The 16,373-nt window shown below is 44.9% G+C and overlaps 1 protein-coding gene across 2 annotated transcripts in view; it reads left to right on the forward strand.

Moving 5' to 3' along the window:
• The window catches only part of RUNX2 (RUNX family transcription factor 2), a 161,806-nt gene extending 146,162 nt beyond the window's left edge, over positions 1 to 15,644 (forward strand). For both annotated transcript variants that reach the window (XM_054820106.1, XM_054820107.1), the window contains one exon: positions 14,780 to 15,644. In XM_054820106.1, the coding sequence (XP_054676081.1) occupies positions 14,780 to 15,462 (683 nt within the window). In that variant the 3' untranslated portion in view covers positions 15,463 to 15,644. The remainder of the gene's footprint in view (positions 1 to 14,779) is intronic.
• The last annotated feature ends 729 nt before the right edge of the window (positions 15,645 to 16,373 follow it).

Here is a 16,373-nt window from a genome sequence, read left to right on the forward strand (position 1 = left end):
TAGTCCTCTAAGATCAGGTGCATTTGTTTTGCTGTGCTCCCCAGTCATTTCTGTTACAAAAATATTTTTTGTGCTGACATGGTGCATTGGCAAAGAAGTTCATATGAACCAGGACATTTAGAACCATAGATCATAGAATGGTTTCAGTTGGAAGCGACCTCAAAGATCATCTAGTTCCAACCCCTCTGCCATGGGCAGGGACACCCTCCGCTAGACCAGGTTGCCCAAAGCTCCATCCAACCTGGCCTTGAACACTTCCAGGGAGGGGGCTGCCATGACCTCTCTGGGCAACCTGTCCCCATGTCTCACCACCCTCACAGTCAAGATTTTTTTCAAAATTTCTAGACTGAATCTGCCCTCTTTCTGTTTAAAGCCATTCCCCCCTTGACCTATCACTCCATGCCCTTGTAAACAGTCCCTCACCATCTTTCCTGTAGGCCCCTTCAGGTACTGGAAGGTGCCGTAAGGTCTCCCTGGAGCCTTCTCTTCTCCGGGCTGAAAAACCCCAATTCTCTCAGCCTGTCTTCTTAGGAGATAGGAGAGGTGCTCCAGCCCTCTGATTATCTTTGTGGCCTCCTCTGGACTCACTCCAACAGGTCCAAGTCCTTCTTATGTTGGAAGCCCCAGAACTGGACGCGGTGCTCCAGGTGGGGTCTCACAAGAGCGGAGTGGAGGGGCAGGATCACCTCCCCTGACCCGCCGGTCACGCTGCTTTTGATGCAGCCCAGGACACGGTTGGCTTTCTGGGCTGCAAGCACACACTGCTGGCTCATGTTGAGTTTCTCATCCATCAACACCCCCAAGTCCTTCTCCTCAGGGCTGCTTTCAATCCATTCTCTGCCCAGACTGTAGCTGTGATTGGGATTGCCCCGACCCACGTGCAGGACCTTGCACTTGGCCTTGTTGAACTTCATGCACTTCACATGGGCCCACCTCTCCAGCCTGTCAAGGTCCATGACAATTCACATTTCACCTTTAGCTCAAGCTGCTGTGCATGGAATACTCTGGCAGTCTGAGAAAGGGAGCATCTCCCATGGCATGGTTACATATTTTTGAATCAATTTAATTAGTTTCCTCTTTGAGATTTTTGTTTCCTGTTTTTTTTCTGTGACAGATTCATTTTTCTTTTCTCCTCAGAGCCATGCTATTCAGAGATAGACATAGAGCTTAAATTATTTTTCCTTAAGGTCAAGTTGGGAGTGCTTGAACTGGGGACGTGTCCTCATTTGGGGGTCCTAAAAATTGAGGTCTATCTCCATTCTGGAAAGCTCAACTTCAGGCAGCTTTTTCACAAATGCAGCTCCCAAAGTCCCGTGGTCTCCCAACTATGTATTTAAACACTTTACTGACTTTGGGCCTTGGAGAGCAGGGATAAATACCAAATTTGGGGTTGTCTCTCAACCCAAATTTTGAACATCCTGCAGATTGCAGTGCCTGGATTTCATTATAAATGACAAAATTCAGGATAATGACAATGTTGGTGCATGTGTCTCGGCTGACTCACAGCACTGCTCCACATTTGGGTGTTTGATTCAAGCCCCATCTCTAATTATAATGTCACAGGGACTGGCCAAGTGCAGTACCTCTGTCTGACGTTGTACACAGCGTGCTGGACTGTGTATTTTGTTCCAAACCTCTGCTGCTATTACATTGAAAGCATTAGCTGTAGTGTGAGCTATGCAGGGATGATTGGGGGTTCTTGTAGCCATTTCCAAAAGCGTATCCACTTTCACAATGCCCAGAGAGTCTGAGCGGCAATGTTGTCTTGAAACGGGCTTCCTGTCTCTGTGGCAATATAATCAACATCTATGGAACAGATGTATAGATGGATGCAGGGTGGTTTTTCTTGGGGTTGTTTTTGGTTTTGTTTTTGTTTTGCCTTGGAATACTTAATTCCTTCCCTTCTAAGCCAGGATACTGTGTGAATTTGCTCATTGAGTCACTTATGGACTTCAGCAGCTGCACCTCGGCTCTTCCACATCGCCGCTTCGCCAGCCTGTCTCGCCTCGCATTCCTGGTGGCGTCCAGGCTCCTCCTGACCTTGATGTCCTAACAGTCCTGGGCTAGCGCAGACTACCCAGCTGGCTGCGTTCCCGACTCACGGTCCTCGTTAAAGACAAAATGCCGTCTTTTTACAGCTCAGTTTCTTTCCATAAAGTTAATCAAGTAGCCTTCCTTTTACAAGGCACCTCACCCTTTGGTCTTTCTTCCTCCTGGCGTGCTGAAGATTCCCGATGCTGCCAGAATCCCCCTCCCTCCCCTTTTTAAGGCAGTCCCGTATGTAAATCAAGCAGCTCCCGCAGGAAAGAGAGAAGCCTTTTGGCATAGAGAGGAGGCTTTCCTATTAGGTGCGTGTATTGTGTCCTTAGAAAACTTCTGCTTTCCATTAAAATACATTATTGGAGATATCTGTGTATTTCTATTAGAGATGAGTCTGAGCCATAAGGCTGGATGCAAACTTAGTCAAACCATGAGGCTGCTTAAAGTTGGGAGTACAATCTCGATGTGTGCTTTTTGGCTTGAGCTGCTCTCCTGGTTGCACAGCGTAACACAAAAAGCATCACTACGCTGTTGGGAAAGCTGCTGACACAACTAAGAAACCGAGTGGTAAAGGCTTGTCATCAAAAACAACAAACCTGAAGGCAAACGGGAACCTGGTGGTGTAAGTAATTGTGACCCCCTGTCCAGCCACACAGAGATAACTTTCTCTTCTCAATAATCACCAGGTTTTATGAAAGAAAAAAAATAAATTGTTGCAGATGAAGCACACAGCAAAATTTCTCTGCATTCCTTTTACTAGGAGAAAAAGAAAAAAATCTCCTTCTTTGGACTTAGTCTGTGTACATCTTTGCTGTGTACGAAGCTGCAAACGGTGGCCTCTCATTTCATTAATTGACAAACATCATCCCCTAAACATTTCCAGGCACAGTCATTTTCTTTTCTCAGGTTTACTCAGTGGTTCTTACTGAGGTTTACATTTTTCCACGCATGTGCTGAGAATAAACTTGCCTCTACAATCTCATCTCTTGTGCTATGAGAAGTTTTGATAATGTAATTCATAAGAAACTTCATTTTCTGGGTCCTTCTCTTTTTGCAACTCTCCTGGCTTTGACTATTTACTCCTTTCTTTGCAGCAAACTGCCCTGTTTCCCAAATACCGCAGGACTTTCTGAACTGCAGCAGTTCATTCCATTTGTCTCTCTTTTTAAGGGGCTGATCTGTCTTAAAGAAATTTTTCTCATTTAAAAATAATTTTGCTGTGGTTTTACAGTCAGCATGGTTCCCCCCCAAAACCGAAAAAAAAAAAAAAATCCTTGCAGGCCTATTTCTTCTCTTTCTCCCATGATTATGCTGGCGTCATGACACTGATGCTAATGGAATTATTATTCCTGTTTTACACCAGTATATTTGAGACCAATGTCTGTAGGGTGGGACGTACTCAACACCTTCACAAAATCATATCGGGGGCTGGGCCAGAGGGTATCTCCATCTATCAAAAGGGTTCTCAAAGTGCTCTTTCATCTTCACTCTTTCAAACAGAGGAATATAATCATCCACCAGCAAGACACAACAACCCCCGGGGTGAAACCTAGCAATACGTTTAACGTGTAGAACAAGGCAAGAGCAGCACAACACGTCCCTTTAGGAATGTAAGCAAGGAATACTGTGTCCAGCTGAAATTAGTGTTACTATTTGCCTCGTGGAAATGCTTGGGAAGCCCAGCCAAATTCAGGGCTCCAGTCTACTAGAGCAGCCGCAGTGAGGGCAGTCTCTGTTCCCCAGCGCTTGCAGTCCCAGTGACAAATAGCAATCAGACCGCGGGCCAGCAAGAAGTTGAGCCAGGCAGAACTAAAATATCCCTGTTGGAGTGCGGTCCCACGAGGCCAGTGTTATGTCTTACCAGAAACAAAGAGAAGAGCACATTTCCACTCTCAAAGACTTCTCTGTCCCATTAAGGAAAACTCCAGACTACAATTAGAAAAAAAACAAGAAAAAGAGACGCGGACACAGCGTGCCAGTTTGCATCCAAAATGCAGCCTAAAAAAAGAGGGCATGCTCCCAGAAGAAGGCTGGTAGCACCCTCGTGGGCTGGTGGCTCCAGCTACCTCGCTCAGAAGGGTGGGAATGTGACCCTGGAGAGAGACCATCCCTCCCCCAAACCCAGAGCCTCTGAGTAAATATTGACTCGGAGCAAGGAGCAGCTGAATCACTCCTTCCTGCCCTGACGAGGTGTCTCCCTCCACCCAGGGAGCATCCAAGCCCACCCTGAGTAGCCTAAAATATCAGACAGGAGTCGCTACCTGTGGTGATCAAAGGACACCGACTCAGACAGAGACACAAAAGTGCCTCTGTGCAGGGCTGACGTGTGTGTTTGCTCTCTGAGTGGGTGAACGTCTCCTCCAGTTAGTTCTTCAGGAGGACACGGAAGGGTGGGTACGTGGAGGGACAAGGGACCGGGGAGCTCCTAGTGCTGTTCCTCCATCCTTGTCATGCACATCACACCCGAAATTCTCCAGCTGCTGGTACACAGCTGGTAAAGGTGTTGTGCCATATGCAGTTAATGGTAAAGCAAGAGCCTGGGTTAATGAAATCTCTGCCCCAAGGTGCATTGAAGCAACAGTGAATTTGTGAGAAGGGGTAGGAAAAGGTCCAACTGTCTCAGTTGTCCAACTGTTGTCATAGTTGGATTCAACCGTATGGTGAAATGATCTGGATCACATCCTTAGATCAATTCAGATCATAATCTAAGGGTATTAAAGTTAAGCATAGAGAAGACCTGGGAGCCAAGCGGTGGTGTCCAGTGACTGGAGCTGTGAGTGGGTGTCATGTACATTTGGGTGGCTACTGGCTAGTGTAATCAAACTGGACATAGGGGAAGGCTGAGTTTAATGTTGCAAACGCAGGTCTGGGTTTCATTTCAAGTCTGCTGCAGATTTCCTAACTGTGTCACCGTGCCAGCCTGTAGCACAAAAATGATAGGTTCCTCCTTTACCGAGCTGTCACAAGGCGCAAGGCTTGAAGGTTTCAAAACTGGTTGAAGATCTCCAAGAAAAAGGGCTGTGTAAGAAAAAGCGTATGCTATGGATTTCCTTATATATGCTACATTACCAAAAGAGCTGTATTTATATATTTCAAAACTGGGCACTGGGTTACATTTTCATTCCCCAGTACAAAGGCAAATACATTCCAAACAAAGCAATGTTGTTTCAACAAAGCAAGGGTTGAAATCTCTCCAGGGCTTCATTCTGTCTCATTTAGATCGGGCATAAGATCTTAAAGCAGAGTTTAGTGGTCGGCCGATCATGTTCCTCTGGGAAATGACAGAGTGGTAATTCAAAAAGGGTAGTGAAGTACAGCATTGTCTTGGTCTGCAGGACTGTTCTTCAATAAAACCAGCGGCTCACCCAGCTTACAGGAGAACATTTTGTTCCAAAGGAGCTGTGGCTCTTCATTAAACAAAAGAATTCACCTCCGGCTAGACTTGGGTGTAAAATGAAAATGTTATTGGAGACAAAATGTCTTTGTGAAGACAGCATTTCCATGATGTCTGCCACGATTGCCTGGGCATATCTAGCAGTTGAAATGAAAGATAGGACGAAAGGTGCATCTTCAAGGCACCCACTCTGCATTTGTTAAGAACTTCTTTCAGGCTTGGGGGGTGGTTTCAGCTCAGGCCAGGAGCCCCGAGCAGGGGATAAGCAGCCTGGGTCCCATCTGGCCATGGGCTGGCACTCACCCACTTTGCAGTGAGGGCCCAGATTTGATCACGAGTGAGTTGAATCTTTCAGGACTTTCCCGAAAGCCTTTCCTTGGAGTAAACAAGTTCCCCCACATCTAACAGAAGAGATTGGGAAAGAATCCCAGGGTATCTAAATAAAAAAAAATTATGAGATATGCCTCCTCCCCTCTGGCTCTCCTGACACACTCGGGAAAGTTCATAAAGAGCAAAGATGCAGTAGGGTCATTCAGGGAAATAATTCATGTCCAGACTGGCATAACTCAGGTGTTCAGATATGGCTGTCTCCTACCCAGATTAACTCTGTAGGAAAGATACAGCCTATACCATTCCTCAGCATACGAAGACGAGAAAAAAGCACCGCAGGCTGTGCAGTTTCAGGGGATTTTCATTACAAAATTATTTTCCTAAAACTGGCACCATCCCTCTGGGGATGAAACATACTGGGAAATATATGAAAATTTAACAAATTACATGAGTTAGTTCCTACTTTTCTTGTATACTTAAGTCAAGATCATTCCCTTGTCATCTTCAGATCACCTAGGGGCTCTTTATTGTACAGCCAAAGTGTCCACTTTTAGCTTGACAAGCAGGTTCTGGGCTGCAGACTTTTAGGCAGTGCAACAGCCAAGCTAATCTTGGAGAGACACTCTCTTGTGCTTTGTCTAATCATGGCCTCCTGCTCAGCCTCTCCCTCTTTCACCCAACTGTTGCTCACCAAGGAGGGTCAACAGCCTCCTGCTCAAGATCAGACAAGAGACTTCCTGCACTCTTTTTCGTCATCTCTTCTATTTAAGTACTGAGTTTCCAGAGTCTGAGAGTCAGTATGAGATAAGGACTGATGGACCATCGGTCTGGTATGGTATAAAATTCTTATGTAGACTCTAAGGCTTAACAGAAGCCTTGTGCTGGGGCAGTCAGATGGTATCTACCCGGGAAAAGATATAGGTACTGTGTTTTAGTGGGGACCACCGGCGTGACAAGCCTTTGAGAGGGATAATTCCATCTAAAGCATAACCTGGCAGAGGTAACCCAGCCTGGATGCAGCTGGTTTCATTAATCAGCCCAAGAGCCATGCACTGTAGGCAACAGAGGCCTGTCCACTGCTGGCTGAACAATGTCCTTGCTGGACTTTCTGTAGGAACCTGAAATCTCATTGACTCATGTGTACTAAATTTCCAGACTTGACTCACTGGCTACTAAAACCATAAGATTGCATGGTGTGTCTCATATTTTTCCTGGAAAAAGGTTAATATAACTGCATTTGGTTTATTAACATCTGAATCTGTTTTGAAATCTCTAGAGCATATATACAAAGAAATTGAACTAATCTCAAACCAGCAAGGAAAAAAAAAACCAACCAAATGTCTGGAACATCAGGATTTGTTTCTATAATGTTCCTGGTTGCCTCCAACTTTGAGCTGAAGGCGGAAGACATACATCCTACGTCTTCTCTTTTGCGTCTCTTAGTACCTGCTGAATTTCATGCAATCACAGGTTTATTCTATGGCCACGTGTGGCAGGAAATGCTATTGAGAAAGGTGCAGAGTAGATACTCAGGTGGTTTCAGAGAAAATGCTATCTGGCTGATTAGTATCAAAAATCTGCTGTGTAACTGGAAAAACTTCCTCACACAACGCAAAACTAACCTGAGAAACTCATTGCTATAGGAGTTAATCGAGACCAAAACCTTGCACACGAACAAGAAAAAAGAAAAGAAAAAAACATAAAAAGAAAAAAAGAAACAGGAAAAATAAAAATAATTAAAAAAATGGATGGGATGTTTACAGGGCTAATAAGAACATAATAAGGACATTTAGAAACACAATAGTACTCATTAAGGAAAGAAAACAAGACTCTCAGAAGAATTAAACGTGTTGGAAAGGCGATCTGCTTCAAGACAGGAAAAACCTTTTGTTGTAGCTAATGGCTAGATTCACAGAGGTAATCAAGCACCAGCTCTGCTTCCAGTTGCAGTCCATACAGATGCAGTCTGTTTTGAACCTGATCTTAAATCAAATTTGTTGGCCTGCATTGTATAAAAGGTGATCGTAGACAGTGGAAACATCTGTCCTGGGCCAGAAACCTGATTCATTAATGGAATGTCAAGAAAATTTCCTACAGCAGATGATGGCATAACTGTTACTGAAGGTTTTTTGATAGCTTCCTTTGAGGCAGCACTTAAAGACTGTTGACAGAGGCAAAATACAAGGCAAAATGGACAAAGTGGTCTGATCAATTATAATGCTTTCTTCCTCTTACTGTTTCTTTTTGGGTATCTGGAAGTAGCTGTCAGTCTTATTTTTGTTTCAGAGGACTTAAATGCTCTCTCCAGCCACTTCTCCATCCTCATTGTTTCTGAGAAGGGGACCACATATGGGTGGAGAAGAGAAGATGTCCTTGCATGGCTACGGGGAGGGCTGGGCTAGCAGTCTCCTTAAACACAACAGATCTTTGTGCTGTGCCTTATTTCTGTGCTGCAAAGGGGAAGGAAAAGAAAAAGGCTTCCCCAATTTAAGAAGATGCATTAATTGAGGGGTAGGGTAGAGGAGCTATCAGAGGGCTGCATTGGCAATGTCAGTTGATGGGGAAGATGAAAGCGGCCTTTGCTCCTGGCTCCATTGTGGACTTCTGTCAAGGCATTTCATTTTTCATGTGTTTCAGTCTGGCCCCCATAAAGTGCAGCCAGTGTGAGACTCGTCTGCACAGGGCTTTGAGCACAGTGGGAAAAATGTGTTAGGCAATGAATATTGTCATGAGGAATTGCCTGCTGCCCAACAATATTACCTCTCCAACGTGCCTACCTCCTCTTTTCCCGTTCCCTCTCCACGCTGAGATGTCAGGGCATCCTCAGGGACTCTTGTGAAAATAACAGGAGCTGCTGAGCTCTTCGAAAAGTCTGGCTTTGTCCCATAGGTGTCAAAGAAGGACCTCAGGTTCTTGGAAAATCTGGTCCCAAATGAATGTAAAAAAGCACATTTTGTCAGGAAGTGAATAAAATCTCACTGAAATTAAGCCAGGGACAAAGATGAAAAAGCAGATGGCCCATGACAAACTGTGAGAACAAATTTGTTCGCATGACATGGGAATAAGTATGTATTCATAACAGACTATTACTCAAGAAATTTTGAAAGAGCACAACTCCACAGGAGTCATAATGTGATTAGTCACATAAAGCCCTGTCCAGCTAGGCCTGGTGTATTGTACCTGAAAGAAGAGAAACAGACCGCGAAACAGACAACAATTTTAAAAAAAAAATATTTCCAAAGAGATGCATGGCTTTATGAAGTCAGAAAAACTCGTAAGCGAATTAAAATCTGTAGAGTAGCTCGTGGATTGCTATTAGGTTGCTTAAAATGCAAGAGGTCAAAAGAAGGAGTCTTGCTGAAGTGACTCAGCCAATAGGTTTTTAATTTGACAGCAGAGAGACAGAGTTGGGGTATTTTTTGTGAAATGTCTGGAACTCTTGGACAGATTTTGCCACGTGCCCTATTACAGCATAGTTCTGGTAATCTACAATTATTTCCAAAATTCCTTTTTTTTTTTTTTTTGGTCTTTTATTGTGGCAGTGACAGGTGAGATTGAATTTGAAAACTAGAGGAAAAGGGCTGATTTTGAACACTGTGATCCATTAATGTGTTTTTTCAAAATAATATTTCATACAAGACCCCTGATCTTGAGTGGGCATATTTAATTACATGAAATCACTGTTGTCATTAAGGATTGCAATACTTTGGTATATACAATATTTTGGGATATTTCCATGTATCCAGAGAGGAGCGGATTCCTAGGATATAAATGTGATTTGCTTTATCTAAAAAATAATTAACAATAAGCTACCTAATGCTTTTATGAATTTCGTATGCATTTCCAAACCGCTCACCCACAAGCACATGAATGTTCAGAGCTAGTTTAGCTTTCTAAAAAGAAAAGATGCTAGACAATATCTAGAACCAAATTCAGTTTCTGAAACCACACATATGCAAACACTGATCCTGGAGTGCTCACACTGATGTTTTTGTTCAGACCTTGTCTAATGTAGTGTCCAGTAGTGTCTCTCCCTTCTAAACTTGATTTACAGCTCGAAGCCCTTCTAAGCGTGACTGCAGACCAGCAGTGGGAAGCAATGCCGCTCTGTGTCCGAATCAAACCTCAGCAGCACAGGAGGGATGGCTTCAGATTCAGATCCCAAAGATGGACTTTGTCCGTGCAAAAGCCGTACCGCCCTCGCTTGCACAAACGTTGCCATTGGACTTTCATTTACCACAAGCTGTTAGGACTTCAGTTTCACTTCTTACCAGAAAGAGGAGGCAGGTGTATATTTAGACTTTCTTGGGAAGCAGCTGCAAAACAAAGTGGGAGTGCGTGCACGCACTCGGTCTCGCAGGCACACATGCAGACGCTGCTAGCTTTAGAGGAACTTCATAAACCTGAGCAGAAAGGACAGTGCACAAAGGCCTCTTGCAGGCTACTGTGTCATCGAAGGGACTGCATGACTCATTTCAACGTCTTAAACCTTATCATTGAAATAGGTTGTGTGTTCAGTGCTGGCTCACTTGAAAGATTATCACCTTCTGAACCACCAGTTTGTTTCTTGAAGCACTCTAGGGGCCTAAGTCTCTACTCTCTTGCACCTTAAACCTTATTTCCATGGTTTTATGTCTTCCACGGGAACACAGAGGCAGCACTACATATCTACTGTTCTGATTTGATAGGAAATTACTTGCTGCATCTGTATATAAAGTGAGAAATCCATCTCACCCAGCTTCAGCCATTTAGAAGTTAGTCAGCCCACCTAAGATTGTTGACTTAGTCCTACAAGAAGTGCTGGAAGGGGAGTGACACTCCAGACCATGATTCTCCCACCCTTCTTAGGAACCTGATAGCTTGGGATGGCTTGTCCCCAGAGGTGCTTCTTTCTCAGCTGGAGCTGGGATGACTGCCTTGCACTAGATGCCAACTAAACAGCTAGTGTTAGATGAGCTGAATCCCATGCAGTGTGCTCGCCAGTGGAAAGTCATGTCCCTGCTTTTCCCTCAAGGTTTCTCCTTCACAGACCTTTCCCTTGTTAGCTGACAAAAGACTAAGAAATCAGAGTTTGCAGCAATTTGGCTGCAAGGCAGATAAAATCAGTAGTCAAACAAAAGCAGCTAAGATAGCCAAGACTGCCTGAAAAGTTAAATGCATGCTCTTCTCATACAGATGAATGCATTTAAAATAACTTCAGTTTCCCCATTCTCACAGGGCAGCCCATTAATCTTTTGGTAACATCCATCATCATGGGCAGGACAAGAACTCTTCTCCTGGAGGTGCTCCCCTGCTCTGTCTCATTACTCTGTCACCTGGCCTGTTTACAGTCCTGTGAGTTTTTAACACCCCAAGGTCCTCCCAGAGGTGGCAGTGCAGAAGTATTCCCTGTTACTTGCAAATAGGTAACACAAAGATGTGCAACTGCTTTCTGTTTGGGAGCTCCGTAGTAGATCAGGAGGGTGGTGCATGTCAGACATCCACTGTTTCTAAGCTGCACACCCATCTTATTTTCATACACCTGGTGGAGGAGTTCTCTTTTGAAACGTAGGCATTTTCAGTGCATGGCATCCACACCTGAGTTAGTTATCCTACATTATTCCCAGCAAAGACATGGGGACAAATATTTCTCATTGCAGCAATAAAGAGGTGATGCTAGACCTATTTAGTCCACTGACTGTGAAGAAAGGCTAGGGAATTAGATAAGATGTAGACATTTATACTGTAGGCTGCTAAAGCTAAAGGTGACCTGAATCCCATCTCAGTAAACAACTCCTCCTGAAGGGTGAGGCCAAGCTCTCTACGCACTTGGTAGAAAGAAGTAAGTGACTCTGAGGCTGTTCAGAGGGAAACAGCCTATGTATCTACTAAGCCTTCCCTTTGGGGGCTTTCCCTCAGTATTCAACATAGAAAATGCAGGTGCTTTCATGGAATTTCTTCACTAGACACTTACATTCAGTTGTTTAGATGAAGTGGACCCCAACCCAGTTTTTCTGAGTCTTGGATTACCTTCCCTCACTGGTGAAATAACTTCTTTTCTAAGCTACAAGCCTGCCTTGAACAGTCAGTCTTTGCATGTGAGAGTATGCTATAGTACCTACCCATCTTCTGTAGACTGGGTGTACTGGAGGATGCTGAAAGACCATGCACAGGTGGGTTGATACGTTTAGGGAAGGTCACTGTACTTGTCTGAGCACCTTGTCTTCAACATCTCTCTTCTCTGCAGGCATCCATCCATCCCCACTTAGCTACAGCTCTGTATAGATGCAGATCTGACACCTCCTGGAATGAGTGTGAACCTGGATGCTCCAGTTGTGAAGACTGTCTTTCTGCTGGGGCTGTACAAAAAAGTGAAAAAAGCAAACACTAGAGTTGTGATGACTTGCAACATTCAGATAAAACAAACAAAATTAGAGAGGAAGGAAATAAATAGAATAATTCTGTTGTATATGATAAGCAACTGGAGTAGCTTGCTCCATTCCCCAATGTGATTACGACTTCCATATTCCTGGGCTTTCTCAAACATGCCCTAGTAATGTTGTGCATGGAGAAAAAATATTGACCCTAGCTGACACTGCTTGGAGCAGGGCTTGTGACTAGACAGTCTCCAGAGGTCCCTTCCAACCTCAGCAATGCTGAGATTCTGCAGTTTTCATCATCGGTTTGGGTCTTTGGATATTGAGCAGCTGGGTCAGACCCCATCCAGACAAGCAATCGCTCTGGGAGTGCAGACTGCACCGCGTCAGCTGTGCACAGACCCGGCCGTTTATTCTGAGCGGTGCAACAGCTTCCACATGTCCTGGAAACGCTGGGCTCTCTGCACGGGTGCTCAGACGCCCATGTGGAATTTCTTAGATGGAAGTATGGGAGCCTGATCAAGCTGAGCAAGATGTGTTTAAAAGGCTGCATGGCATAAATAAATCTTAGGGGGGGATTAGGGGGATGACAAAGCTGTGGCTTCTGATAGGGAAGCCATGCTGTTTGGAAAGATTGCAGCTAAAAGAAGAGCCTTTGGAGACCAGATTTTTGTCTCTATTTTTGTCTATGTTAGTTACTACTCCTTGTAATTTAACCCCAATTATTCTTTAACCACTTAAGAATAATTTGTGACAGTTACTTGTCACAGTGCTAGAGCAGATTACCTCAAGGTTCGTTGAGCTTCCTCAGCTCTCCAATGTGTGACACAACATTACACCTAATTTGGTTTGTTTGGCCAGTGTGGACAGGGATTAGCCATGCTATATATGGACCGTAAACACTGTTCTGGTTAACACTATGGTTGAGCCAAACCTGAACCTTTCATCTCACCCTTTGCAAACTTTGGTGGTTTGGATGAAAATGGAACCTGGACTTAAGCTGTGCTTTATTTTTGGTTTTGTTTTGAAAAACTAAAACCCAATCAATAACACTTTGGAAACCCGACATCCAGCATCCTCAGCCCACCTCTAGTGAACAGGGATCGAGCGCCTCTGTAGGCAGGGACTCCGTGTTGGGAGCAAAGCCAGTACACAAAGGAAGGAAGCTGTTTCAAGGAACTTGCAGTAACTTTCCATAAAAATCTCAGGGACATAAGGGCATGCTGAATTTTGTGTCATAATTCCCTCCAACAAACATGTGTGTTTTGTTAGGGAAAACATGGTGGTCCCATGTGGAACAAAGATGGACTTTTGTAGGCTTCACGTCCAATTGGTTTGGTGTTAGAAATGACAAGGAAAAGCCTTCATTTGCTTTTGACTGGCAGTTTCAGTTTGCTAGCTGGAATACCAAACCAGCCAGTAATGAAAATGGATTTCTCACATCAGATTTTTTAGATGCCAGAAATAATAATAGCATGGTGTTAACACCTCAGTACTTGGCTTTCTCCAGGTTGTCTTAACCTAGATAAATCTATTAATTTGTGTCTTTGTATCCACAGCAGTGCCTTAAAATTTGCACTTAATTGCAGCAGAAGTAGTTTTAAAATCCATCTGTCTTACACTGACCATTCCTGTAGCATCTCACCACCTTCTGTATAATGTGTTCCCAATGCTAAAATAAAGATCAGTGGCATGGTATAGTAATTCCACTTACGCAGATCTTTGAGACTGTTGAAAGGCTAACATTTCCTATTACATTTCTGGCTTTCAGAATGATTGTAAAAATAGGATCATCCTTACCGTACAGTATTTACCAACTGAGCACAGTGGGTACAGCACCTTGGACCATAGCGTGGCTCTCCAAGTCTTTATATATTCCCGAGGCTGCTCTATCATCCTACACTGAATATGTTGAGCTCAGTCCAAGCAAGCATGTTTCTAATGACTTCAGTGGACGTTGGATGAGGTCCACTGAACTGCTTGCAAGGTGGCATAGCATTCCAGCTGGGATGTACAGTGTCAACAATTTCTTTCTCAGTTTCTTCTTTGTTGATTTTCATAGCTGAAGCTGCTAAATGTCTACAGGCAAGCATCTATGTCTAAGTTTAATTGTGTGAACTCTGTCATACTTTCACACAAAAATTAAAATTATTGAAGACTTTAAGCCACCAACTAGCTCTTACTGGTTCTGGTGTTGACCTGTCTGTTCAAACAAGAATGCTGAGAACTGGGACCCTCTATGAAGCAGTAATTAACTTTGGCTCTGGCAGCAGCCGTCCAGCCTCACATCTCCATGGGAGATCTGAGTCAGTTAGGACATTACCATCGTTCCATGACTGGCCAGGAAAACAGTAGGTAATTCACCAACTAGTGCATACCTATGAGACATCAACCAGAAAAATGTTAAGGCCTGTCCGCAGGCTTTATGAAGAATGAGAGTGGAAGGATAAATTAGATTTATAATGTTAAGTTGCATGTTTACCTACAGTAGGCTTTTCTCTTCGAGTATGTCTGTTCCTTTCTAATTGGTCTACAAAGAGCATCACTACCAGCTGATGAAATTCCCCCTTGAATGAAAAAGGCCTCATCCTACTGAAGAAACAGCCCACGTATGTAATTACACATGTGAATCAGAGCTCATGATGTGTCTTCTTTGCAGATTCAGAACCTTGCACGCCTGATGCTCCACCCGCTGCCACTTCACCCCCAACCTCTGAAGAACCTGGACCTTTCACAGCTCCAGCATCACCCTCCTCTTCCTCTGACACTGGTACTGCATCATTTTCACCACCGTTACCTGCCTGTGTTGCAGCCTTACATCCTAAACCACCTCCTATTCCACCATCAACATCAGCTTCTGCTGCCACTGTTCACCCTGGACTCCCTTCTCTTCCTGCACCACCTGCTTCTACTCCATCCCTGCACCCTGGACTTTATTTGCCGGTAGTCCCACCCGGCAGTGCCACCCATCTCATCAACTGGCTGCCCTTCCTTGCTTCTGCAACGCTTGCCACCATGCGAGGGAAGGAGGAAGACCAGCCACCCATAAGAACGGGCTCCCTGGAAGGCATGAAGCGCTGCAGCAGCACACCCCCACACCCCTCCCATGATGGAAATCCCCAGGCAGCACCCATGGGAGACAGGGCTCCAGGAGCTGCTTCTTCACCGCCAGCTGCCCACACCATGCCCCCAGGCTCCGAGCAGGCGTCAGCAAATGTGAGTGACATCCTGGCAGAGCTGCGGACGATGAACAGCCATCTCTCCGTCATCGCCCGAGCCCTGACGCAGCTGGCATCGTCGCTGGCACCGCAGCAGGATGCGCGTGGCACCCCACCTCCCTAGTGCCGAGCTCGGCACCGGCTCACCCTGCTCATAGGGGCTGGCGTTGGCTGGGGACAGCCCATGGTGGAGGTAGGGTGGAGGAGAGGGACCCTACCCAGCCCTGTCCGTACCATCTGTGCCAGTTCACTGTGCTCTCTCACACCGACCACGTCTTCCAGTGGGTTTTTCTGTTTGTTTGTTTATTTCTTCCTCGTAAATGGCTGCATATATTAAAAAATAGTTTTGTGGTCTTGTTAATAAAATTGTTTATATTTCTTGCATTCCTTTCAGATGTGCTTGCTCCCCTCCTCTCACCCGTTAACCACACAAGCTCTGGTAGGAATCGGTGAGGTCTCGCACAGAGAATGAGGAGAATCTGAAGTGGTGAGAAGTCACCCATGATAAAATGCCCAGGGAGGTGACAAAACCCCTCTGAGCAATGTGGGGACACACAGACAGGAAATAACACAATAAAACTCTGAAAATTTTTCCTATTTCTCTCCATCCGTGCTGCATGGCTTGGCTCTGTTGAATTTGGAGCCCTTCCCAGTGCACTAAATCTCAGGGGTAATTGTAATTACCAATGCAGGTAAGGGCCATGATAAATTGTTCAAGATACAATGCAGGGTAGTTGTCTAAGCGCTATTTGATCTGAACAGCTACAAAACAGCCTCATCAACCTCTCGTCCTCCGAGAGAGCGTGAACCAAAGGCAGCGCGGTGCTTAACTGAAGTCTCTCTGTTTCATTTGCCAGTGGTGCCTGGGGTTCTTCAAGGGCATAAATTTACAGCAATTAGGCAGGCACATGTGGATAGGTCCCAGTATTTCACCATCTTTTTCCCATTGCCAAGTTGCAGTGGCTTGCCTAGAGGTGGCATCGAAGGCGTGAAACCTCGAACAATCCTCTTTGTGGATGGGCAAAGAGCTCTTGG

Source organism: Grus americana, chromosome 3, assembly GCF_028858705.1.
Source record: "Grus americana isolate bGruAme1 chromosome 3, bGruAme1.mat, whole genome shotgun sequence".
Lineage (NCBI taxonomy): Eukaryota > Metazoa > Chordata > Aves > Gruiformes > Gruidae > Grus > Grus americana.